Below are 26772 nucleotides of genomic sequence, written 5' to 3'. Positions count from 1 at the left end.
GTCTGTTGACTATTTGCAGTTTGGATTTAACAGCACTGTGGTATAAGACATAGCAACAATGCAGCAAGAGTTTTTATATCCTTAAGTACTAGAGACCCTTTTTGAGGGGGTGCCAGATTGGAGATTTGGCACAGGCAGCCAGAATAGGCCACTATGGCTCTGGTATGATATACTGTATCATTTATCACCTGTAAGCAATACCTATCACCAGTAGTGATTGAGCCCAGAATATTCATGGCTACCTTCTGAAATATACTAGAAAAACAAAACTACAGAGCAAAACAATGAAGGAGCTCAGAACACTCGTACACAGTCCCGACAGGGTAGCGCTTTCGCTAAATAGCTTCTTCAGCCCTATATAACAATAGTTCACATTGAGTATTTAAATGGATCAGATGTGAACTGATGTGAACTATTGTTATATAGGGCTGAAGAAGCTATTTAGCGAAAGCGCTACCCTGTCTGTCAATAAAATCCTACTTTTATCCTTCTACAACAGTGGAGTATCTATTTGCCTGTGATTGACGCTTGGCGTTATATGGGACTGTGTACGAGTGTTCTGAGCTCCTTCATTGTTTTGCTCTGTAGTTTTGTTTTTCTAGTATATTTTATTTGGCTGTTACAACAGAGCATTAACTCCCTACAAGCAGTGTTTTTATCTTACTTACCTTCTGAAATAGGTTCATAGGTTCATAGGTAGGTACTAGGCTATCTGCCTGAAGGCATTTATAAGCCTAGCCAGAATGTGTTGGCTTTCGCTGCACCCTTAGATTAGTTCCCTGTGCCTCTGTCCAGCAGAGCTATTGAAGTGATCCCTGGGGTAGACTTTCTGTTACCCATCCGCTCGTCAAGGTTTCTCTTGAAGAGGGTTAGAGAGTAGCTCTGCCTAATGTAGATTGGAATCTTGTTCCAGAGCATGGGAAGTCTCTGGGACAGGAATCTATCCCTCCAGCACGTCCTATTTATTGTTGTTCATAGGTTCATAGGTAGGTACTAGGCTATCAGCTACAAGCCCAGCCAAAAAGGTACCCTGGCTTTTGCCACCCAAGAAAATTATTTTCCTGTGCCACTGTCAAGCAGAGCCACAGAAGTGATCCCCGGGGTGAATTTCCTATTTCCCATCCAATCATCAAGATTTTTCTTGAAGAGTACTAATGAGGAGCTTTGTTTGATATAGATAGGTAGTTTATTCCAGAGTATGGGAAGTCTCTGGGACAGGAATCTATCCCTCCGGCATGTTCTGTTTATTGTGGTGACAAGGTTTAGGTACCTAGAGCGTGTAGTTCGGAGGGATTGGGACTTCTTGTGGAGCATGTCCAACAGCTCTGGGTTTGACATAGCTTTGTATGTTAGGCAGAGATCACCTCTGAGTAGGTGATATACGACAGAATAAAACGAGTTTTTTGAGATGGTCTGCGTAGGGCATCTGTTTGAGGCCGGTAATCCTCTTTGTGAGGTATTTCTGTGGCCTTTCCAGTTGTTGTAGATGTCTTATGAGGTACATACCAAAAGGGACGTTGCACTCTATAATGGGTCTAATGAGTGATGAGTAGAGGGGAACAATGATCTCTTTTTGTCTGGATGAGAAACCTTTTGTGATGAGGTGTGCCACGTAGAAGGATTTCCTGACTACTGTGGCGATGTGATTATCAAAGGAGAGACTACTGTCCACCTGTGTCCCAAGGTCTCTTATCACACTTTCGGTGTTACATATACTACCACCTATGTTGTAGTTCATGGATACAGAGTTTTTACCAAAGGGGATGACAATGCAGTTTTTGGCATTGAGCTTGAGGCCATGGCTTTGACACCAGGCATCTGTCTCAGTCCATATCGTTAGGAGTTTTGATTATGGCTCCTAGTTTGCAGTCATCTGTGAACTTCATTAGCCAAAGACCTTTTGTGTTAGCATATACTTCAGAGAAGTAGATACCAAACAGGAGAGGACCCAGGACTGAACCCTGTGGTACTCCACTTGTCACTGGTCTGAGGTCAGATTTGGAGTCTGCTACTTTCACAGTGTGGGTTCTGTCAGTGAGCCAGTTGGCAGCCCATCTTGTGACATAGGCATTTATACCTAGTTTAGTGAGTTTATCTATAAATCCAGAGTGGGGGATGGTGTCGAAAGCCTTGGCAAGATCTAGATAGGCTGTGTGAACCACCTTATCCTCGTCTACGGCTTTGGTGACAGCTTCAAAGAAGTCTATCAGGTTTAGGAGACATGATCTGCCTTTTACAAACCCAAACTGGGTGGGGTCCAGAGTTTGGAGATTACCAATGTCTTTGTTTATAAGTTCCATGATGGTACTTTTCATGGCCTTGCAGACCAGGCTCATCAGGCTAATGGGGCGGTAGTTCCCGGGGTCCATGGTGGCTCCCCCCTTGTGGAGTGGGATAACTGTTGCTGTGCACCATTCAGTGGGCACAAAGCCTGAGAGGAGGCTATGATTGAACATGGTACTTAGGTGGGGTGCCAGTTCGTTCTGTAGTTCATGTAGAACGCAGCCTGGGATGTTGTCTGGTCCCATGGATGCTGTGTTCTTGGCTTTTGAGTGTGTGGTTTTTTACCTGTGCAGCAGAGATTACAGGAACTTTGCATTCTTCCGGTATAGAAATGGGGTCTTTAGGGGGTGAGAGGGGGGTAAAGTTAGCACTGAACCTATCTGCCAGGATGTTGGCAATATCAGTTGGGTCTGAATATTTAGTGCCATTGTGCTGTAACTCAGAGCAGATCTGAGTGTTGTCATTAAGATTCTTGACATAGCTATAGAATGCTTTGTGGTTGTCTTTGGAATCAGTGGCGATTTTGTTTTCATAAGTAGCTTTGGAGGATTTTAGCAGGGATCGCAGCTTCTTACTGAGGCTGACTAGGGAGTTCCTCCACTCATGGGATTTTACTCTCTTTTGCAACAGTTTCTTCCTTCTGTTGTACAGTTTGTTTATGGCAGGGGACCACCAGATTGGCTTCCTTTTTTTGGAGGATAGCATCTTGGTTCTGTTTGTTATAGCATGATCCATGCACTCGTGTAAGTGCTTATAAAGTGCAATTGTGTAGGATTCAGTAGTCGTAACTGTATTGTCCATCTGCATGGGTGTCATGAAGTTCACCACTTCTGTCTTAAGAAGCATGAAGTTGGCTTTGGAGAAATGTTTTACTGTGGTTTCCTTAATGGGGAGTGGGGGCAGGATGTGGATATCTAGGGTAATTAGCTTATGGTCGGATTGGACCAATGAGACGTTGACTTCAGGTGTGGAACACCGGTCACTCATGTTGGTAATGACTAGATCTAGGATATTGTTGCCCCTGGTGGGGGTGTGGATAAGTTGATCTAGGGCATTGGAGTTTATGAATTCCAGAAAGCATTGAGCGAAGGAGTTGGTACATGAGTAGTTTTCCCAGTTAATGGTGGGGTAATTGAAATCGCCCATTTTTATGGTGCTTGGTTGAACCCTAATATTTTCCAGTACATCAAGAAAAGAGGAGTGGAAATCCTGGGGCATGGTGGGGGATCTGTAGCAAGCTACAATTTGGATTGCAGTTTTGCTCAGAGTTAGTTGCACTTGGATAACCTCGGCTGCATTATGCTGAGCAACTAGCCTGGAGGTGTGGCTAGCCTTAATGAATATGGACACACCTCTGCCTTTGATGTTCCGGTGCAGGTTACATGGCCGAAAATTGTGGTATGAGTTATAGCTGGTAGTGCAGGGGTGCTCTCTGGAGCCTTGAACCAGGTTTCAGTCACTGCACAGATATCTATGTTCTCCATTTTAAGGAGTGCCTCAAGTGAGTGCATTTTGAGATTTTGACTTGTATCACCCTCAGTTTTTGCTTGCCTGTTCCTGTTATGGTGGTGAATTTGTCATTTGAACTTTGCCTAAAAAAGGTACTATAGGGGCGGCTGGTTGTGGTTGAGGTTGTGGTGAGGTGTAGATCCCTGGAGCATGTGGCTCGAGGGGATATGGTTTTCTTTAGGAGGAGCATGTCCATCAATTCTGGGTTGAACATAGCCTCATGTGTCAGGCAGAGATCACCTCTGAGTAAGCGGTATGCCACAATGTTTCTCTAACAACTGGCAGTAGCAACAGAAGAGTTTTATCTTTGTCTTCTCCATTGCCACCCTTTTGGCACTCTTCAGACATCTTGTAGCACCCTTTCCCATGTCTTGTAACACTTGGCCAGTAAAACTTTTTGTATAAATCTCATTTTTATATGGTTTAGGCCCAAGTGGTCTGAAAAGGAATGTCATGTTGTGAACAGAAATACTCTACAGTAGGTCTTTTGCAGACCTAGCAATGCCAGCTGCTGTGTAACATCCCATGCCCCAGTATGTTGACTCTACCCTTGAGGATCAAGGGTGCTTGGCTACCTACCTCAGGTTTTGAAAGGGAGGGCCTGATAGCAATTCCTCCTTAAATCTCTAATAGAAGTACAGTACAACTGTGTCTCAGATTTAATCTTGTTGCTACTAACCCTTTCTTCCCCTGAAAAAAAAAAATCTTCATAAAAGGCACAGTACTTTCTGATACTTGTGGCTATAGTTCAGGTTTTTGCTACCTCTTATTTATTTGAAACAGCCCCATTCAAGCATCTGTTTGAGGTTTTGACACTGACTGGGTATCATCCTGCTACCTTTCCTATGTGATCACCTCCATGTTTGACTGTGTATAACCATATTACATAGGATACTGTGTTATCAGTCATTATCTATTAGAACATCTGCTAAAATATAATCAAATACAGCCACCTGCGTGCCTCTCTCCCTCCCTTCCTTTCCCATACAAACGAGCCTTGGCCAATGGCACCCAGAAAGGTTGTCTTCCTGTGACCTTAACTGTAGAGGACTTCCCCGACAGGTAATGTTCCTAACAATTGCAAGCTTAATAATTGTAGCTGATGCAGTATCCTTTTTAGCACTACTTTCTCTACTGTATAAAACAATAGCATGCCGGTCTTTATGATAATTTGGACTAGCTGCATTTTCAAGGCAGCTTGCCACTGTTGCATCATTGCTTTTATTAACTTAGTGTTTTTTGTTTCTCAAACCTGTCTTAAGAACATTTGTGTCATATATTCTCCATCTGGTAAAAATGGTAACAATTTACACAAAGACCTTGTCATGTACTTAAGCCAATGATTTGCCTTTTGATTCTGCAACCCACTGTGAAGTTTTAGACTACCCTTATAGGTTTCCTTTTACACATTAGTGGCTCTGGTATCCCCTTCTTATTTACCTGTGTCTTCCTGGCTAGCTAGAGATCAGTCTTTTTCCATTTCCTCAGCAGTAATGCACTGCTAGTCTGGTAAGCAGATTCTCATATCTGCTAGCCACAGGCCAACTGCTGAGTACCTCCTGCCTTACTAAAGGAACTTCTAACATTTCAGAAGTACTGCCTTGATATCCACTCACTCTTCTAAGAAATGAACTACTTATTTATTCAATATAATCACTGTTACTGACATCTGTCTTCCTTTTACACACACATTTTTTCTTAAAATTTCAGGAGCCATTTTAAAGAATTCATATGACTGTATTTAATTTGATCATAATTCAGAAAATCCATATGACAGTATTTAGGTTGATCATAGTTCAGACAATCCATATTTAACATTTGGGCAGATCATACATCGTATTAATTACGACTAATGGAGTTAAATACTTTACCTATTGCCCTTGATCAATTTGCACACCAATTCACATGTCTGAATAAAACTACCACTCTTTATATCAAGGAGACAAGTTAGTACTGACTTTGGTATCTAGGGTTTGGCTTCTTCCTATTACTCTTTTTGCTGGAAAATTGTATCCCTCTAATATGGTTCTGCTTTTCTTTTCGTCTCACACCATTTCCCATCCTTGTACTTCTAGCTGTTTCTTTTTATCAGTTCAAGATATTTTACCTCGAGCTTTAGTCTTTTCAGTTAAGTCTGCATCCATGCTATGTAACAATAGTGGTTCTCACCATTAAAGTATGTGAAGGCCTGTGCTAATACATAGGTTCATAGGTGTATACTAGGCTAATGGCCTTGGGGCCTTTACAAGCCTATCCCATAGGATTACCCTGGCATTGTGCCACCCGACCTTAGTTCCCAGTGCCTCTGTTGAGTAAAACCACTGGAGTGATCCCTGGGGTGAATTTTCTATTTCCCATCCACTCATCAAGATTTCTCTTTTAGAGGGCCAGTGAGGTGCTCTGCTTGACATGTATGGGAAGTCTATTCCATAGCATGGGCCATCTCTGGGTTATGAACCTTTCCCTCCAGCATGTTCTGTTGATTGTGGTAATGAGGTTGAGGTCTCTGGTGCATGTGGTGTGGAGGGATTGGGATTTCTTTAGATGTAGGATTTCTAACAGAGCTTGGTCAGACATGGCTTTGTAAATCAAGCAGAGATTACCTTTAAGTAGGTGATATGAGACAGAGAACAGTTGGAGTTTTTTTAGTCTGTCCATATAGGACAAATGTTTAATGCCTAGGATCCTCTTTGTTAGGTATTTTTGCGGCCTCTCCAGTTGTTGCAGGTGTTTAGTGAGGTACATGCCAAATGGGACATTGTACTCAATGATTGGCCTAATGAGGGAAGAGTAGAGGGAGACAATGACCTTTTTCTTCCTGGATGCATAACCCTTAGTAATGAGATGTGCCACACAGAAAGACTTTGACCACAGTGGTAATGTGGTGGTCAAAAGAGAGGTTGCTGTCAACCTGTGGTTCCCCGATCTCTTCTAACACCTTCTGTGTTAAGTGGACTACCATTGATGTGGTAATTCATGGGAACCAGGTTTTTCCCTGTTCCTGAGAAAAGGTTTCAGTGAAACTTTACTATTTAGTCCAAACCATTTCTCAGGAGTAGGGCTTTGAAACATTGATTACTATGTTCAGTCACATCTTTTAACATCTATACATATATTCTACAGTTTTAACACTATCTAACTTTATAGAGCAAGCTTTTACAGTTTTTTACATACATTTTTAGTCCACTATTTTTATGATTTGATTGTTTATATAGTGTATGTCTTTTTAATTATTTTTTATTTCAAGATACTGCAAACTGATTGGATTTGACACAGATGTATTATTATTTAAACAAGAGCAGCAGTTACTGTAGTATGTCTGAGGAAGCAGAGAGGACTCTGTGAAAGCGCTCACATGTTTTATATATTTTTACTATTTTTTTATTAAATTAAATAACTTAGTTACCTCACTAAAAATAGCATAATGTTGGTGTAAGTGAAGTTTTCTTTAGATTACTGTAAATAGATATTTAGTATTTCCATGCTCTTTTTTATTTATTAAATATATTTAAACTTTTCATTGTGGCTGGTATTTTAGAGAATATTTTAATCTCTGAGAGTACTTGTATATGTATATATATATATATATATATATATATATATATATATATATATATATATATATATAATATTTGGTGACAGTTCTGGCCACTCCTGAAAGCCTTGCTGTTGGTCAAACTACCATTTGTATTAATATTAAATTCACTCAGTATAATTGGGTACCCTTGCAAAAGCCTTAAAGTAGCTGGCTTTGGAGTGTCTGATGGTGGTCCAACTACCTTATAGTCTGGGCATAAGGGGGTATAGTTAGTAAATCTATGCCAGTATTTCCCAAGTGTGTGTATGTGTGTGAAAATCAAATCTCAGTCTCTGTGTCAGTTGCTTGGAGCAGGGACATGAAGCACTGGTTTTACAGAGAGTGGTGGAGAACTTGGATTGGATACTCTGCTAAAGTATCAGTTCTATAGCTGTGCCATTGGGGAGTCTTACTGGGGACCTGGAGGGAGACAGAGAAATCCAGACCCTGGACTGAGTGTGTTCCCTGTGTGCTCTTAAGGGAAACTGTATTTGATGCAGAGAACTGTATCTGGAAATACTGGGTGTATCCATTTTTGTTCCAAGTGAACGTCCCTCTCCAGTGCTAGTGGTGAGGATTCAGGCTCATTGATTACTGGCCTAGACTGAGGACCTCACATATTGGTGAGCTTTGGTGTGATATTAATTGAACTTCTGTAGCCTGTAAGCAGTTGTCATTAAGGTGTGTGTATTCTCGGCAGTCACAAGATAAAAAGTTTCATTGTCACAGCAGTTTTTATTTACTTTTTGTTAGTTTTGTTTAGTAAGGGAAAGCAGGCAAAGATGTCAGCAGAAGATTATAGCAAGCTGACAAGGAACCACTTGGCCAAGGTGTTTGAAGCCAAGGGACTGGTGCATGCCAACCTGAATAAAGAGGAAATCATTTCAGCCTTAGTGGCAACTGAGACCAGCAACCAGGAGAATAACCAGCCTGGTGATGAGGATTTTCTGCCCTCAAAAACAAGACAGTTCACCTTTTTCTCAGAGGACTTAAACATCCATATGGAGTTATAATGAACTGGAGGCCAAAAGTTTGGAATTAGAATCAGTAGCATTTTGAAGCTGAAGAAAAGGAGAAACAGATGGATTTAGAATTGGCAGAGAAACTGTGGCATTTGGAAGCTGAAGAAAATGAGAAGCAGCATCGACATGAGAGTGAGATGCTGACTCTATGCCAGGGTCATGGAGGTAACGGGGAAGGGAATAACCGAACCCCAGAAGCAACAAAGGTCAGTAAATGTCTGCCACAATTTTCAGAGTGTGATAATATATATAGTTTTATTCATATATTTGAAAGAGTATGTAAACTGTATGTTGACCAAGGGTTCTGGGTACGGTTCCTGACCCCCGTACTCCATAGTAAAGCTATAACTGCTGTTTCTAAATTGTCTGTTATTGATTGTTTAAACTATGAAAAAGTAAAGAAATATTTACTTGAATGTTTTAAGTTAACACTTGAAGCTTACAGAAAGCCTTGTAAGCATAGATGCAAGGCAGATGAAAGTGTGTGATTACAGAACTAAGTTAAGCATTTATTTTCATAGATGGGTGAGCAGTTGTCAGGTCACCACTTCTGAAGGGCTGGCAGACATTTTGGTGAGGGAGAGCCATTAGGACTTTGCCTGAGGACATGAGAATCTGATTGGTAGACTGAGAATGTAACTCTGCAGATGAGTTGGGGGGAAAAAGGGGATCTCTACTTAGCAAGCAGGGCATCAGTGCACAGGACGTGGATACCCAGTGCTGCACATGGATATAAGGGAACCCATGGTGGGCAGCCTACACCACCCCAACAGAGTCCATCAGTAACAGGGGAATCCACTAGTTCAGGTACATGGCCAGGATCATGGGTTAAATGTCTTAAATGTAACCAGTGGGGCCATGTATCATGTAGATTTCCATGGAGGCAAGGTGGGGAACAAAAGGTGGGGGAGCCAGCAAGTGGGAATAACAGAATGCCAGTGGTAAGTTGTCTGGAGACAACAGGGATACCAAACTATCACCAGAAGTTATATCCTATCTCAGTGGTTGGAAAACAGGCCACTGCTAAGACAGAGAGCCTCTGGCAATAACTATTGCGAAGCCTGCAGTGGTTAAACAGGAGCAGTACTTGCTTGGGCAGTTTACCCAGTCAGAGCTTTAAAAGGGACCCCATTCCAAATGCCTTTGGCCAGGGTTCATCTTGACTGGGAGGATGGGAAAGGAAGCAAGTGAGTAGATGTGTTTGAGGATGTCCCTGCAGATGTCTTGATAGGGAATGGATTTGGTAATATAGCACCTTGTGTGCATGCAGTTACATCCAGTCAGGCTTAGAGACAGGCATGTGAGTCTGGTAGCCTGTGGGAGATCTAGACAGACCTCACATCTGAAGCCAGAGCTGGTGAGATGGCTGTTTCAGGGAGGGAGCTACCCTGTAGCAGTGAGCCTGAGGGTGATCCACAGATGCTGGTTGGTACTACTGATATTCCCTTGGACAGAGTGACTGCAAGGACAGAGGTTAATGGTAGTATCCATGCTGACAATGAAACAATGCTGTCAGAGGATACCAGACTTCCTGTGGAAAGGGAGCTAGGAAGGGTCATGAGGGTAGAGTTGGGACAGGCTCAGCTCTCTGACCCTACATTAAGAGGCTTGAGGGAGGTAGTTAGTGAAGCACCCAATTCTCAAGGAAAAAGGGAGTCTGTATACTGGAACAAAGGGTTACTGTATAGAATGGATCCCTGAGGGAGAGCTAGAGGGTGAGGTAATAATACAGCAGTTGGTAGTGCCTAGACCCTACCATTTGGCATTTCTGGCCATAGTCCATGACATTCCTTTTGCAGGTTATATGGGCAAAAAGAATACCAAGAGATGTATTATGCAGAACCTTTACTGGCTTGGGATTGCAAGGGTTGTAATGGGGTACTGCAGGACCTGTGAGCAGTGACAAAAATTAGGCAAGGCAGGTAACAAGGTCAAGGCTCCTTTGGTGCCTTTGCTTGTGACTGAGGAGCCATTTCATGGGGTAGCTATGGATATTGTGGTGCCTCTAAACACCCCAAGTTCCACAGGGAAAAAATATATCCTGGTGGTAGTAGGTTATGCTACTAGATACCCTGAGGCAGTGGCTTTGTCCTTCAAGGCAGTCTTTGGTCATCAGTCCACCCTGCATTGATGATGCATAGGGCCAAAAGTTGACTCCATTGTGTCCTATCAGCTGCTGCTGCTTTTAGCTTCCTCCCAAGTGCTGTTCAGGTGATGGAGGTCTCTTGATACAACTCCTTTCCAGTTTTGTTGAGGTCTGCCTGGTCTTTTGTATCCGGCTAGTTCCCAGTTGATGGATTGTATAGGAATCTTGCTAGTGTCCATGTGGTTATCATGACCAAACCAATGTAGTCTTCTTTCCATACTGATATTTTCAAGTTTCTGTTGCTTTCTTTTGGTAAAACTTTCATTTTTTTACTTTGTCCTTCCATGATATTTCCAAAATTCATTTTAAACACTTAGGATGAGCAGCCTCAAATTTTCTCATGGCTGATGCTGTGACTGGCCATAGCCAAGTGCCATATAAGAGTGCAATGTTTTTTGATCTCCAGATTTTGGATAGTCTAGTGAATGCAGAACTTGCTTTTCCAAGTCTATCCAGAACTTCCTTCTCACAGTTACCTGTATGAGAGACGAAACTGCTCAGGTAGCAGAAGTTTTGTTATATCCAATATTGATCTTGCAGCCATTATGTCTTTGTTGTCATTCCATGCTTTGCTGACCAACACTTTGCATTTGTCAGGATTCATTTTGAGGCCTACTTTCCCACCCTGTTTCTCCACTGATGTGGTTATTGTCTGCATTCCATTCCATGTTGTATCAATAAGAGCTATGTCATCGGCAATGTCCAAGTCACATAACTTGTTGTCATTGACCCATTCCAGTCTCACCGAGTTTCCATGTAATGCTTTACACACGATCCAATCAATAACTATTACAAATAATAGGGGAGACAGTATACATCCCTGTCATACACCAGTGACCACCGCAAGCCAGTCACTGTACTCATTCACCTGAACTGTGCACTTGCTGTCTTGATGCAGACTCTTAAAGAATAATGAATTTTGTAGGAATCCCATAGTCTACTAAGATGTGCATAGTGATGGTCTATGTATACAGTCAAAGGCTTTTTTGAAGTCTACAAAGTTGACCATGATTGGTTTCTTCCACTCTGTTGCTTTTTCTGTAATTTGTTTAGTGCAAATATCTGATCAGTGCAGGTGCAACATGATCTAAATCCAGCCTGTTCCTGTCTGAGTCTATCATCAACTGCTCCATTCAGTCTATTCAGTAATACACTGGTGAAAACTTTGTCTGGGACTGACAACAATGTGACTCCATGCGAATTTGTGCAGTCTCTAGGATCTCCCTTTTTTGGTAAAGGGATGATGCCATTTTTCCACTCACTGTGTACCTTTTCTTGAGTCCATATGTTATTCAAGAGACATGTGAAATATTCCATTGATGACATAGCATACTTTAGCAACTCTGATTGTATCTGGTCTGTTCCTGGAGCATTTCCATTCTTTAGTTTAGCTATGGCTTCTTTTACTTAAGTCTCACCAAACTCTGCCAAGTTCACATCCAGAATCATTGTTGACACTTGGCCATCATTGCCAATGTCATGCAGATCATATGGTGTGGGGTAGTTTAGCACAGATTCAAAATGTCCTTGCCATCTCTTTAATTGTTCCTCTTGTGTTTTTGCAATTTTTCCATTTGCTAACCTAATAGGTGGCTTCTGTTTATTCTCATTAGTAAGTTCTTTGGCAACACGTTGCCTAGGAATTTCTGATCACTGCTGCTGTTTCTGCCTCTGTTGCCAGTTTCTCAACCCATAACTTTGTCATTCTTGCACCAGTTTGTCTTTGTTTATATTCTTCAAAGTGTCTAATGACTGCCCAGTTTGGTATGCCTTCTCTCGTCTTTGTCTGCAATCACTTTGTGAATCAATGGCTTTCCAAGTTTCAGCTGTTATCCATGTTTTTCTTTGGCCTCTGTTATACCCAGTTGTTGCTTCTGCACACTTTAATTGTCTTGAACTGTTTCCATTGCTGTTCAATGTTGTCATCTACACTCTAAGGCAGAGAATCAGTTTTGGACCATTATGTTGTATCTGGTTTGCACATCAGGTGACGTCAATATGTTGGTGTTAAATCAAAAAGATACTGGCTTTTTATTTTGGTTTGTGAGTTTTTTACATTGATGCAACCACAAGGTAGTGATCAGATGTGACATTAGCTCCCTGTTGTACTCTGACATCTTGAAGCGTACTCGCCCATTGACAAGATATGCAAATGAGATTAATCTGATTCACAGTGTATCCATTGGGTGAACGCCATGTTTTCTTATGAATGTCTTTATGTTCAGATATGCTGCCCCCAACTTTAAGGTAATTATCACTACAGAACTGCAGTAATCTATAACCATTATCCTTTCTGTTTCTAGCAGTGGAGCCAATGATGTGTTGAAATCCCTCTCTGTTGCTTCTTATTTGAGCAATGAAATCACCCATCACAGTTCTAAGTTCATAACTGGGAATTGAGGTAATCACATCTTGAAGCTGTTCATAAAATTATTCCTTTTCAGTATCCATGGAGGCTTCTGTTGGTGCAAGGCAATCAAAGCATCAAAGGTGAATCCAAAAGGAGAACCTCCATGAAAACAAAAATAAACCTATAAAAACTAAAAATAGTTCACAGTGTTTCAGCAGTGTTAGAGAAAAATGTATCTCTCATGATTATTTTACACAAAATGCATATTAACTTACAATTTCTTCACAGACATTTTTGATGAATTATTTAATATTTGTTCATGTTAAAAATAGTAGTAAAGATGCATAATTATGCAAATCACAATTACTTATTGTAGTTCTGAGTGTTTCGCAAGTGCATTCTAATATCAAGCTGCAAGTGTATTAACAGATGACTGAATGTAAAAAAAAGTGCTGAAGGTAGTCAAGGGATGTTACAAAGACTGGTTTCTGAAAGCAAGAAAGAACACACTGTATGTAAGCTCTGACCTTCCCAGGCTGGGATGGATAGTTTTTGATGAAAAAGGGGGTATTTTAGATTTACATTTAGATTTAATGGAATTGAGATGGCAATTGTTTATAAATGCCCCTCGATATCCAGGCATAAACGAGACTATTAGTATTACCAGTGTTTTAAAACTTGATCAGATTTCAGGATAGTTTAAGTGTTAAACGTTAAGATAAAAATATATGTACAACCATGTAGTGATGGAGTTTTATTTAGTATTGTGGGTTACAAATTTATTAGAAATGTTTTTAAATGTGTTTTAAGTAATTGTTTTTTAACTGAGTATAATTTCTGTGAGTATTGCTTTAAATTTTAATGATTATATAAATTGATTAATTCAAGGGGGTATTTAATATGGTTGGGTGACTGTGAGGTTTTTTTGTTCTGAGGAAGTCTGTGTAGTGGAGAGGAAAGCACTTAACATTTTGTTAATACATTTTGGTGACCTTTTGGATTGTTCATATCCTCCTGGTTTTATTCTGTGGTTTGCTACTTTTTAGTGGTGGGATGGATAGTTACAAGGAATGTTGGGGAGTTAAAATGTACTGGTACTAAAATGTACAAGGTCAGGAAACAAGACTGCTTAAGCCTGGTGGCCTTTACTTTTCTAAAACATTATTGGTGCTAAAAAAAAAAAATGATTGTTCACGTGCAGCATTAAGCAAAAAGCACGAGGGTCTGCAGAAATCCTATTTGACCATGTCAGTATTCTCCATGCATGATACTGATAAAAAAATTAAATAAAAAGTATGTATTTGTACTGCTTGGTGAGACTGACTTTAAAATTGTGTAGATAGTCTCCCAGTACTGACGTATGTAGATTTAAATGAAAAGAAAATGTTTTGCACATTCTGAAGAGTTATTCTTGACTCAAGACTAAAAGGTAATTAATGTTATTTATGTATATTTTAAACTGCACTTTAACAGCAGCAAATAGCAAATAAATTACTTCAACAGTACATATGAAACAGGAATTGTCTTCTGAATAAACTCACTATAATCCAAGACTGAATTTTAAATCAAGTCCAATATAGTAGCCACAAAAAGACAGCAGTTATTGTACATTCACATACAAATGGAATATGTTTTATATCTACCAATGATGAGAGGAAATCCACAATGAACGATCAAAAGGCCATTAAAACAGAACTTTATTATTAAAACCACCAAAGAATAAATTAATGTAACGTGTGAGAGCAAACTTTTGGACTTCTTTAGAACCTGCTATTTTTTTAGCTCTCATCCATTTTTATACCCTATGGTTAGTAAGGCTTAATTAATAATTTCATGATCTGTTTCTTAAAGGAACATTAATGTGCATAAGCTGCGTAAATGAATTAATACAAAAATAGAAATACAATATATGTGAATATGTATATAAGTGACCAAGTAATAATTTACAAAACACTGAATCACCGTGCAATAAAAACTCCTAAATTGCTTTAAAACAATGTACTATAACAAAACATACAGGTAAGTAAAGCTCCAGGTGTTACCAGGTAGTTTCCCATCCAAGAACTAACAAGGCCCAATCCTGCTTAGCTTCCAAAGTCAGCTCTTTCAGAATTATATGGTTACAAGCACACTGAAAATGTATTCTTAAATTAAACATTTATGTTCATAGGTTCATAGGTTCATAGGTAGGTACTAGGCTATCGGCCCTAGGGCCCATACAAGCCTAGCCAAAAAATGTACCCTGGCTTTCGCCACCCAAGAAAATTATTTTCCTGTGCCCCTGTCGAGCAGAGCCACAGAAGTGATCCCCGGGGTGAATTTCACATTTCCCATCCAATCATCAAGATTTTTCTTGAAGAGTGCTAATGAGGAGCTCTGTTTGACATAGATAGGTAGTCTGTTCCAGAGTATGGGAAGTCTCTGGGACAGGAATCTATCCCTCCAGCATGTTCTGTTTATTGTGGTGACAAGGTTAAGGTCCCTAGAGCATGTTGCTCGGAGGGATTGGGATTTCTTTAAGTGGAGCATGTCCAACAGCTCTGGGTTTGACATAGCTTTGTATGTTAGGCGGAGATCGCCCCTGAGTAGGCGATATGAGATGGAGTAAAGCTGTAGTTTTTTTTGAGCCGGTCTGCATAGGGCATCTGTTTGAGGCTAGTAATCCTCTTTGTGAGGTATTTCTGTGGTCTTTCCAGTTGTTGTAGATGTCTTGTGAGGTACATACCAAAAGGGGCGTTGTACTCTATAATGGGTCTAATGAGTGATGAGTAGAGGGGAACAATGACTTCTTTTTTTCTGGATGAGAATCCTTTTGTGACGAGATGAGCCATGTAGAAGGATTTCCTGACCACTGTGGCGATGTGATTATCAAAGGAGAGACTACTGTCCACCTGTGTCCCAAGGTCTCCTATCACATTTTCGGCATTAAGTAGACTACCAGCTATGTGGTAGTTCATGGGTACAGAGTTTTTACCAAAGGGGATGACAATACACTTTTTGGCATTGAGCTTCAGGCCATGGCTTTGACACCAGGTATCTGTCTCAGTGAGGCCCTTTTGTAGTTTGTCCACATTGTTAGGAGTTTTGATTATGGCTCCTAGTTTGCAGTCATCTGCAAACTTTGTTAGCCAAAGACCTTCTGTGTTGGCCTGCACTTCAGAGAAGTAGATACCAAACAGGAGAGGACCCAGGTCTGAACCCTGTGGTACTCCACTTGTCACTGGTCTGATGTCGGATTTGGAATCTGCTACTTTCACAGTGTGGGTTCTGTCCATGAGCCAGTTGGCAACCCATCTTGTGACACAGGGATTTATACCTAGTTTAGTGAGCTTATCTATAATTCCAGAGTGGGGGATGGTGTCGAAAGCAAAGCCTTGGTGAGATCTAGATAAGCTGTGTGAACCATTTTACCCTCATCTATCGCTTTGGTGACTGCTTCAAAGAAGTCAATCAGGTTTAGGAGACATGATCTGCCTTTTACAAATCCAAACTGAGTAGGGTTCAGAGTTTGGAGATTACCAATGTCTTTGTTTATGAGTTCCACGATGATACGTTCCATGGCCTTGCAGACCAGGCTTGTCAGGCTAATGGGGCGGTAGTTCCCGGGGTCCATCGTGGCTCCCCCTTTGTGGAGTGGGATAACTGTCGCGGTGCGCCATTCAGTGGGTACAAAGCCTGAGGTGAGGCTATGACTGAACATAGTACTTAGGTTGGGTGCCAGTTCATTCTGTAGTTCATGTAGAACACAGCCTGGGATATTGTCAGGTCCCATGGATACTGTGTTCTTGGCTTTGGAGAGTGTGAAATCCAAAACTTTTAAAACAATAACCTTATGAATCTAAAAAAAAAAAATCTTTATAAAAAATGTCATCATTATTGGAAAAATATAAAAAAAGACTTCATGAATAAATTTTTACGTTAGAACCATATTCAAAAAGCACTTGATATAACACTCCAAACAATTACCATCAATCCAATGCTTTTATTTTTAACACAGGCATAATAGAAGTGTATTTAATTAATCCTGGAAAATGGTGGCATTACATCTTATTTGCCACTCCAATCTTTCTTTTACAGATCCAATTCCTGCATACCATTCTTATTTTGCTTGCCAACTTTATCCAAAATCACAAACTTAAAACCTCTGCACTTATCACAATTTAATGTGTGGCTGTAAAATGCATTGTTTTGATTTTCAGTTTTAAATGCGTTTAAGTGCACATAAATTATCTTTTTAAAGGCTCTGTTTTCCAATGTAGCAACTATCACATATACCAGTGTAGACTACCTCTGATGTATTTTAATTTCCATCCCTAAATATCAATATCATGTCTAGTGATGTTAAATATAACCAATTCTGTTCTAAAATGTAAGGGCAGATATTACACATCCCACACTTTCTGGTGCTTTAAGATAATCGGAACCAAATTTCATCAGGTGCTCAAACCAAAATTTCAAATTCTGGCCTGTTTTGTTAACAAATAATGGTTTGTCTCTAAATAAACTATATATTTCATCATAAATTCTGAGCATAGCCCAATTTCTAGCAAAATGTTCCTTATGTCTTTTGAATAAGGCCCATAAGGGATGATCATGGCATTTAAATATGCTTCATTTTTCAACTGAAATTTCCTTAGAGTTTTTGAATGGTTCTTGCATTCCTAGCAGGGGTTTATATTTAGTACCCCATCCCTCCTTAACTTCCTCAATCACTTTGTTTAATAAATTTGTAGAGTATCTCCTTTCTTTGAACATTTCCAACAATCTAACAACCTCTGCCTCAAAAAAGTAAATATCTGAGCACATTCTAGAAGCTCTCACTAAATGTTCTTTAAAAATGTTATTTTTAGTATATTTTGGATGGCAGCTGTAAAAATCTGAATAACTGTTTGAAAATGTCTCCTTCCTGTGAAATTTAGATTGATTTTTGAGTCACAATCTTCTTAGATAATTCCAATTCCAAATAACTTATTTTTAAGTATTTGTGCAAATCTATTCATTTGTGTTTTTAATATTTCCTGTGCTGAAACTCTGGTGTTTACTGTAAATAGATATTTAGTATTTTCATGTTCTTTTCATATTTATTAAATATATTTTAACTTTTCATTGTGGCTGCACTTTTAGAGACTATTTTAATTATTGAGAGTACTTGCATATATTTGGTGACAGTTCTGGCCAGTTTTAAAGCCTTGCTGTTGGTCATATTACCATTTGTGTTAATATTAATTTCACCCAGTATAATTGGGTACCCTTGCAAGAGCCTTAGAGTAGTTGGCTTTGGAGTGTCTGGTGGTGGTGTAACTACCTTATAGTCTGGGCAGAAGGGGGCATAGCTAGTAAGTCTGAGCCAGCCTTTCCCAGGTAGGTGTGTGTGCAAAAATGGAATCTCAAAGAATGTGTGTCAGCTGCTTGGAGCAGGGACATGAAGCACTGGTTTCACAAGGAGAGCGATGAACTACTGTTGGACACTCGACTGAGGTCTCAGCTGTATAGCTGTGCCATTGGGTAGTCTTACTGGGGACCTGGAGGGTGATAGAGAAATCCAGACTATAGGACTGAGTGCATTTCCTATGTGCTCTTAAGGGAAATTGTGCTTGATGAAGAGAGTTGCATCAGGAAATACTGGGTGTATCCATTTTTGTTCCAAGTGAACATCCCTCTCCAGTGCCAGTGATGAGGATTCAGACTCCTTGATTACTGGCCCAGAGTGGGGACGTCACATAAATACAAATTGTAAATCAAAACTAAGCTTGAAATTTTTTTCTACTCAGAATCATTTAAAAAAATTAGCTGAAATTAAAAAAAGAAGTACTTTATAACTGTCCACTATTTGCACACCTGATTGCTCATGCATGTCCAGCTTTGCAATACTGCCTGTAAGTAGCAATTGCACAGGTTAATTTGTGAATACAAATATCACTCTGACTTTCAAAGAAAATACAAGTTTAGGTATAGTGGCAAGATGTAAGAAATGTGCACACACAAGAATCATTTCTTTAAATAAACATGAAGTACAGAATTAAAAAAAGGAGAGAGTAGGAGAATAATTCAAGCAACTGTAATACTATATAATTATCAATAACACAATGAATGTTTGAAATACCATTCAGAAAAATGACAACTAGTGAAATCTCTAATAGAAATATAATAGGTTCATAGGTTCATACTAGGCTATCTGCTCTAGGGCATTTATAAGCCTAGCCAGAGTATGTTTGGCTTTTGCCACCCATTTTAAATTAATTTCGCTATGCCCTTTTTCGAGGTTAGTATACTGTGCTTCTGTCTAACAGTGACACAGAAGTGATACCTGGGGTAAACCTACGATCTCCCATCCACACTCATCAAGATTCCTCTTGAAGAGAGTCAATGAGGGACTCTGCCTAACCTGGACTGGGATTTTATTCCAGAGTGAAGGGAGCCTCTGGGTTATGAATCTGTCTCTCCAGCATGTCCTATTTATTTCAGTGCTGCGGTTCAAGTCTCTCAAGCACGTGGCTCGATGGGATTTGGATTTTCTGAGGTGCAGCATGTCCATTAATTCCGGGTTGGACATGGCTTTATACGTCAGGCACAGATCGCCTCTGAGCAGGCGGTATGCCACTGAGTAGAGCTGGAGTTTCTTTAACCGGGCAGCATATGGCATCTGTTTGAGCCCTTTGATCCTCTTGGTGAGGTACTTTTAGGGTCTTTCCAGTTGCTGCAGGTGTCTGGTAAGGTACATCCCAAAAGGGGCATTGTACTCAATTATGGACCTGATGAGGGATGAGTAAAGAGGCACGATGACCTCCCCTGATCTAAATATGAATCCCTTCATGATTAGGTGGGCTATATAAAATGTTTTTCTAACCACTTTGGCCACGTGGTTGTCAAATGAGAGATTGCTATCAACTTGGGTCCCCAGGTCCCTAATTACTTCTTCTGTGCTTAATGGATTACCACCTATGTGGTAATTTGTGGGCACTTTGTTTTTGCCAAAGGGGATGACTATACACTTTTTGGCATTTAGCTTGAGGCCATGGCTCTGGCACCAGTTGTCTGTTTCGATGAGGCCCTTTTGGAGGATGCTTGTGTCGGCTGGAGAGTCGATTATGGCGCCCAGTTTGCAGTCATCTGCAAACTTGGTCAGCCACAGTCCTTCCGTGTTGGCCTGTACCTCCGAGAAATATATACCGAACAAGAGAGGTCCCAGGACTGAGCCTTGTGGGACGCCACTTGTAACTGGTTTGGAGTCTGACATGGCTCCAGCAATTCTAACCATGTGGGTTCTGTCCTTGAGCCTTTTTGCAACCCATCTAGTGACATAAGGGTTTATATTTAAGTTGGTGAGCTTATCTATAATGCCCAAGTGGGATATTGTATCAAAGGCTTTTGCGAGGTCCAGGTAGGCTGTGTGGACTACCTTCCCGTCATCAATGGCCTTGGTGACTGTTTCAAAGAAGTCGACCAGGTTTAAGAAGCAGGATCTGCCCTTAACAAAGCCAAACTGGGTAGGATCTAGTGTCTGTAGGTCCCCAATATCTTTATTTATGACGTCCATGATGATCCTTTCCATAGCTTTGCAGACCAAGCTAGTCAGGCTTATGGGGCGATAGATTCCAGGATCCATTGAGGCACCACCTTTGTGGAGAGAGACCACTGTTGCTGTACGCCACTCTTTGGGTACATATCCTGTAGTAAGGCTGAGATTGAACAGTAGTTTTATGTTTGGGTTTAGCTCTTCTTGGAGTTCATGTAGGACGCAGCCCAGGACACCGTCTGGTCCCATTGATGCTGTGTTTTTTGCTTTGGAGAGGGCGGCTCTTACGTGAGCATCTGAGATGTCAGGGGGGCAAAACTCTGCTGGGATAGATATTTGCCCTTTTGGTGGGGAGGGGGGGAGGAGTTTGCACTGAACCTGTCAGCTAGCATGTTGGCAATGTCTGTGGGTTCGGTGTATTTTTTGTCATTTTGGACTAATTCTGAGCATATGTGGGAATTCCCACCCAGGTTACTAACATAACTAAAGAAAGCCTTGTGATTATCCTTAGTGTCCTGTGCAATTTTTCTCTCAAAGCTGGCCTTAGACAATTTTATGAGTGCCCGTAGTTTTTTGCTAATACTGATCAGAGATGCCTTCCCTTTTTGGGATTTTGCTCTATCATGTAGTAGCTTCCTCATTCTATTGTATAGTTTGTTTATGGCTGGGGTCCACCAGACAGGACGTCTGCCTTTGGAGGATTGGGTCTTGGTTTTATTTGGGATTGCATGATCCATGCATTCCTGAAGGTGTTCATAGAATGCATTTATAAAGGATTCTGCAGTCTGGGCCGTATTTTCCACAGGCCCGGGGGCTTTGAAGGATCGAACCTTGGTTTTGAGGAGTGTGAAATTTGCTTTAGAGAAGTTTTTCACTGTGGTTTTCTGGGCAGGGGGTGGGGTCAGGATGTGAATATCCAGTTAGATTAGTTTATGGTCTGATCTTACCAGTGAGGGATACACTTCTGGTCTGGAGCATAAAGTCCCCATGTTGGTGATGATCAGGTCCAGTATGTTTTCCCCTCTTGTGGGAGTGGTAACAAGTTGTTCCATAGCATTTGAGTTTATAAATTCTAGGAACCGTTGGGCTAGGGTGTTGGAGCTAGAGTAATGCTCCCAGTCTATGTTTGGGTAGTTGAAGTCGCCCAATATAATGGTGTTTGGAGAGACCTTCATATTTTCCAGTGTTCTCAGGAAGGCCGAGTGGGGTTCCTGGGTTTGGGAGGGTGGTCTGTAGCAGGCTATAAACTGGAAGGCAGTTTTACCCACTGTTAGTTGCACATGGATAGTCTCTGATGCTTCGTGCTGTGCCACCAACCTGGAGGTGTGGGTATCTTTGAACGAATATTGGTACTCCCCCTCCTTTTGTGGTTCGGTCCAAGTTTTGGGGCCGAAAAGCATGGTATGAGGTATAACCTGGTAGTGCTGGGGTGCTCTCGGGAGCCTTGAACCAGGTTTCTGTTACTGCACAGATATCGATGTTCTCCATGCTAAGGAGAGTTTTGAGTGCATGCATCTTGAGGTTTAGACTTCTGGTGTTGAGTAGCATTACTCTTAGTTTCTTATCCCTTGTGATGCCTATGGAGGTGGGTTTGTCTTTTGAGCCTTGCCTAAAAAAGGCACTATGGAGGTACCAAGAGCCTTTGCCAATATCCGAAAGCCCAGGGGTGACAGGTGCAAGCCATCCCTAGCGAAGCATCGTGGCTTGTCGAGCATGTCATCCCAGGCTGACAGGCATTGGATCCCCTTTGAATGACACCAATACTTAAGCCAATTGTTGAAATTGATCATCTTGTCTTCATTTTGTGGCATCATTCTTGGTGAGGGTAAGATGCTACTCAAGGTCAGGGTAATACCAGCCTGGGCTACATGCTCAGAGAGCTCCTCTATGTCTCTTTTCATATAGTCCAGGGAGATATGTCTCAGGTCATTCACACCAGCATGGACAATGACTGAGTCATATTTGTACTTGCCTTGGAGTGACCTGAGTGCTTGTGTTATGTGGCGGATCCTAGCGCCCGACAGGCAGCTCACCATGACCTTCTCCTTGTTCAGCCTGGTGAGTGGGACGTCAGTGTGCCTGACGATAGAGTCACCTATTACAAGTGTATCAGGTGTGTTGTTTAGCCTTAAGGTCTGTGACTGTTCAGCACACTGGCTTTGTGAGCTATGTGTTGCACGTGTTTTGTTTTGGGGTAGCGGTTGCTTGGCTGTCTGCTTTGGAGGTCTCTGCTGCTTAGGCACATTTTTATTTAGAGCCTCTGAGTATGTTTTTGTGTGTTTATGTGTTTGGTTTGCTGTTGTGGTAGGTCTATGTGAGACTGGAATTGTAGTGAGTGTGGTTTCCTTCTCCTCCTGACTGGTTATGCCAGTACTGAGTTGAGAGAGCTTAGCCTCCAGTTTGGCTATATGGTTGCATCTCTCACATGTGTTGGAATTTGTTGGGAGGAGGAGAGGGTTATCTGTGTACATGAGGCAGTTGTAACATTGCCTCAAGATTCCCAGATTCACCAGCTGGACCAGAGAGGAGATTGACAACTGACCTTTGGACATGCTAGAATAGTATTGGGAATTCCTTTATAATTGAAAAAAAGGGCCAATGGGGAACAAGGTACTCAAGGGGAATTTGTGAGGGTGTAGTGCTTTTAATTTTTTTAGTGCTGACTTATATAATTGCTTTAATCCCTCCCAAAATTCAACTGCCTTACAATAGGTTGTGAATAATTGGTCTCTCCAAATGTCAACTTTTCCTTAAAATCAAGAATTTTATTTAATTTTATTTTCATGTTTGAGCACTTTGGCAAAACATTTCTTTATAATTTTAACTTTACCGAAATGTGTTTCCTTTTGTGGACATGTAAATATCTAATAGTAGAAATGCAGTTAAACTTCTAGAACAAACTCACACTTAGCCTCTGCACTTGGCACAAAAGTCTCTCTTGGCATAGAGGATGACAAGACTGACTATGACCTTGGTAGCCAAAGTCCAGTTCGACTCAGGTGCTTGTTGGAGTTTGTATGGTGAATATGGGCATGCCTGTCCTGGAAAGGGCCATTCGATGCCACAGTCACTTAGAAGTGTGAGCAGTGGCAGCAGCTTTATGGCCAACAGGCACAGAGAGCAGTAAAAAGCATAGAAACAAGTCACTTTTTAATTTTCCTGATCTGCATAATAATGTGTTTACTGGTGTCTGCATGTTTGTAAGTGTGCCACAGGAAGATTCATTCACTTCATTAAGCTTTTCCTTTTAGTAATGAATAGTGTCAGTTTAGCATGGAAGTAATTTTCTTAACATGCTATTCACAGCATATTGCAAACTCACCTGTCTGATTTGCAATTTCACCAGCAGAACAAGGAGAACAATCAAAGCAGCAGACTGGCTGTCCCCTTCTAATGCTTCTTCTGTATCCAAGTGGGCAGCTCTCACTGCAGACAGAGCGAGGGATCTAGGAATTGGAAATCATTGAATAACTTTAGACTATATATACCATCAATTTTGAAACATTCCTGCCTAAAACATAGCATCAGATCAGTTGTTCAACAAAGCAGATTTACATAGTGCTACAACAGTGAAATATGATCTGACATAATGAACCAATACACCATAAAATGTCTTCTTTTTTATATTTCAGAACTAGTTGTGTACAAAACTTAAATTGGAAGAAAGACAGTGAGTACTGCTGCAGCAAACTATTGCAGTAAAAACACAAACAGTCTGAAATAATGTAGTTCATGCTTATTGTTAAGACCTAGAACTCCTGGCCATCAAAAATGGGGTTTGACAGTCATACAGAAATGAGGTATGCTTTCAAACAAGTTACTCTTTAAAGCTAGTTGACTATTTGTAGAGAAAGTATATATACATGTTAGCTAGTACATGCTATAGCAGTGTAAAAGATAAGGTCATGTGGTAGCCACAACAAAATGTCAGGCATGAGATCACGATTACCAAAGTTGTTTCATGTGACTCTTTTGATATAGAACAAAAAATGTAATACATATAAGGCAATTTGTAGTTTTACATAAAATTTATTAGTGACCATTACTGGATGTGATATCTTAAAACATCAGATGCCAAAATTATATGTACTTGTAGCAAAAACAGGTGAGGCAACGCAAATAGCAGACAAACCAACAATTTATTCGATAGTATGCGCTTTCACAGAAATCACTACTGCTTCATCAGACAATTTACAACCATAAAAATACCCTTATTTTATATACAGAAAACCTATCATGATTAATTGAATAACATGATCAATTAAATAATCAGACAACTTCTTAAAGTCACATAACATACTTGCATCTGAATATACGTGCAAAAGTACAAAATACAAAACATAAATAAAAAATACAATAAAATGTATATACGTGTCTCTATCACATACATATATCTAACTAGGGATATATATATATATATATATATATATATATATATATATATATATATATGTATATATACATACAAAACTGTTCATGAAATAAAGCATAAAACTACCTTTAAAAATGCATGTTAAACTATACCCCTTTACTTCTCATCTTAAGTAGAGGTTGGATAGGTACTACACCATTCAAGCCCTTCCCCATATTAGCTCTCAGCTTAATGATCCATTTTGTTTCCATTGCTTCTGTCCTGTTTCTTACATCACCCATTCTCATTCCTGGTACATTTTTAGCAATAATAAGAAATTTAAAGTCATGTGAAGGTCCCCTCTGAGAAGTATGTTTCGCTTATGCATTGGTTAATAATTATTATGTATATCATAAAAATGCTCTCTTATCCTAAATCTAAACATTCTGCCCGTTTTACCTATATAAAATGCACTACATAACTGACACACAGCCATGTATACTATATGTTCAGAATTACAATTGCCATTAACCCTGACAACGAAGTCCTTCCCTAAATCTGGATGTTTAAAACTATCCTCTGAGTTAATATACATACACTGATTGCATTTCTCACATGGACTAGTACAATACTTGTCAACCTGTTCTCTCTCACTTCTGTCAGGATATGGTACCAGGGGATAGCTGATTAGCAAGAGATTGAATGGTCTCTGTGAAAAAAGTGTTAAAAGAGTTGGCTATTTGGTTTGGATTGTTGTGGTCAGAGCCTGAGGGAGTAGGTGTGCCTGAGCAACCTGGGTGTAAGAGGTTACTGATGCCTGACCAGAATTTTTGAGGATTATTTTGGTGGGTTTATAGAAGCTGACAGTAAAAGTTTCTTTTATCTGACAATATGGCTTTTTTGTTTAGTTTCTTAGCTGTTTGAACTTTAATTGTTCTGTAGGACTTTTTGTTGCACGCCAGCTGGCCCAGAGTTTATTTCTTTTGAGGATTTTTTGTTTGGTAGTTTTGAAAAGCCATGGGCCTGGTTTAGTCCTAATTCAAATTGTGCGTGTTGGGGCATGGCAATCTAGAGTGGCTAAGAATTTTGAATTCAAGTATTTGACTGCATCATCTAATGGGAGGTGTTTCAGGGGTGACCAGTCACAAGCTATAAGTTCATTTTGGAAGCTATCAGGGTTAAAATTTTTGTTAGTCCTTATTGTCTTATAAATGGTTGGGTTTGGAATATCATTGATTAAAAAGGTGAGTGAGTGGTCACTTATATCTTCAGGGAGGGTACCTGTTTTGTAAGTTTGTTGGTGACTATTAGTGAGAATCCAGTCTAGGGTGCTTTCATTGTTATTACGTTTGTTGGTTCTGGTAGGGGATGTGATGGTTTGCATAAAACCATAAAAGTTAATATGAGTAGAAGGCTGTTCAGATGAACAGGATTTTCAGTTTATATTAAAGTCACCGAGTACTATGGTTTCTTGTGGGTAGTTGGTCGAGAGCCAACTGAGGATAGCTTCTAACGTGCTAGTATTATTACCCGGGGGAAGGTAGATACAGATGATATATATGGATTTACATTTATTGAGCTGAATCTTGGAAATAAGAATTTCTGCATTACTAGTTAGTGGAGGTTTGGAGTCTATAGAGGTCACTTGTAATCCAGATTTCTATAGTATAGCTACTCCTCCACCCTTCTTAGCATTACGGTCAAGTCTCAGGACATTATAGCCAGGGGAAATAACTACATTGTCTTGTATTGATGGCTTGAGCCATGTTTCAGGTCTGTATTAATATATCGAAGTATTACTGCTTCAAATGTACTAATATCAAACCCTTTGCATCGAAATCTGAAAATAGTTAAGTTGCAGAATATTGAATACTTTCCTATGGAAAGTATTCGGTGGGCCATTTCTGCAGCTTCGCTATTTCCTCAACTGTGGAGCGAAGGTTACAGACCGGGTTAACTTTAGGGTTAGGGAGTGGGTAAGGTGAGTGTGTGATAGGGACTTTAGGGTTAGGGAGCGG

The 26772-nt window shown here is 40.3% G+C and overlaps 1 protein-coding gene across 1 annotated transcript in view; it reads right to left on the bottom strand.

Moving 5' to 3' along the window:
• The window catches only part of LOC122788678 (vomeronasal type-2 receptor 26-like), a 145923-nt gene that overhangs the window by 2775 nt on the left and 116376 nt on the right, over positions 1 to 26772 (bottom strand). The window contains exon 4 of the mRNA XM_044055574.1: positions 23726 to 23849. Coding sequence (XP_043911509.1) covers positions 23726 to 23849 — 124 coding nt within the window. The remainder of the gene's footprint in view (positions 1 to 23725; positions 23850 to 26772) is intronic.

This window comes from Protopterus annectens, chromosome 14.part0 (genome assembly GCF_019279795.1).
Source record: "Protopterus annectens isolate FY-2018-M chromosome 14.part0, PAN1.0, whole genome shotgun sequence".
Lineage (NCBI taxonomy): Eukaryota > Metazoa > Chordata > Ceratodontiformes > Protopteridae > Protopterus > Protopterus annectens.
The sequence above is the reverse complement of the archived record's forward strand: the minus strand, read 5'-3'. Positions and strand labels throughout refer to the sequence as shown.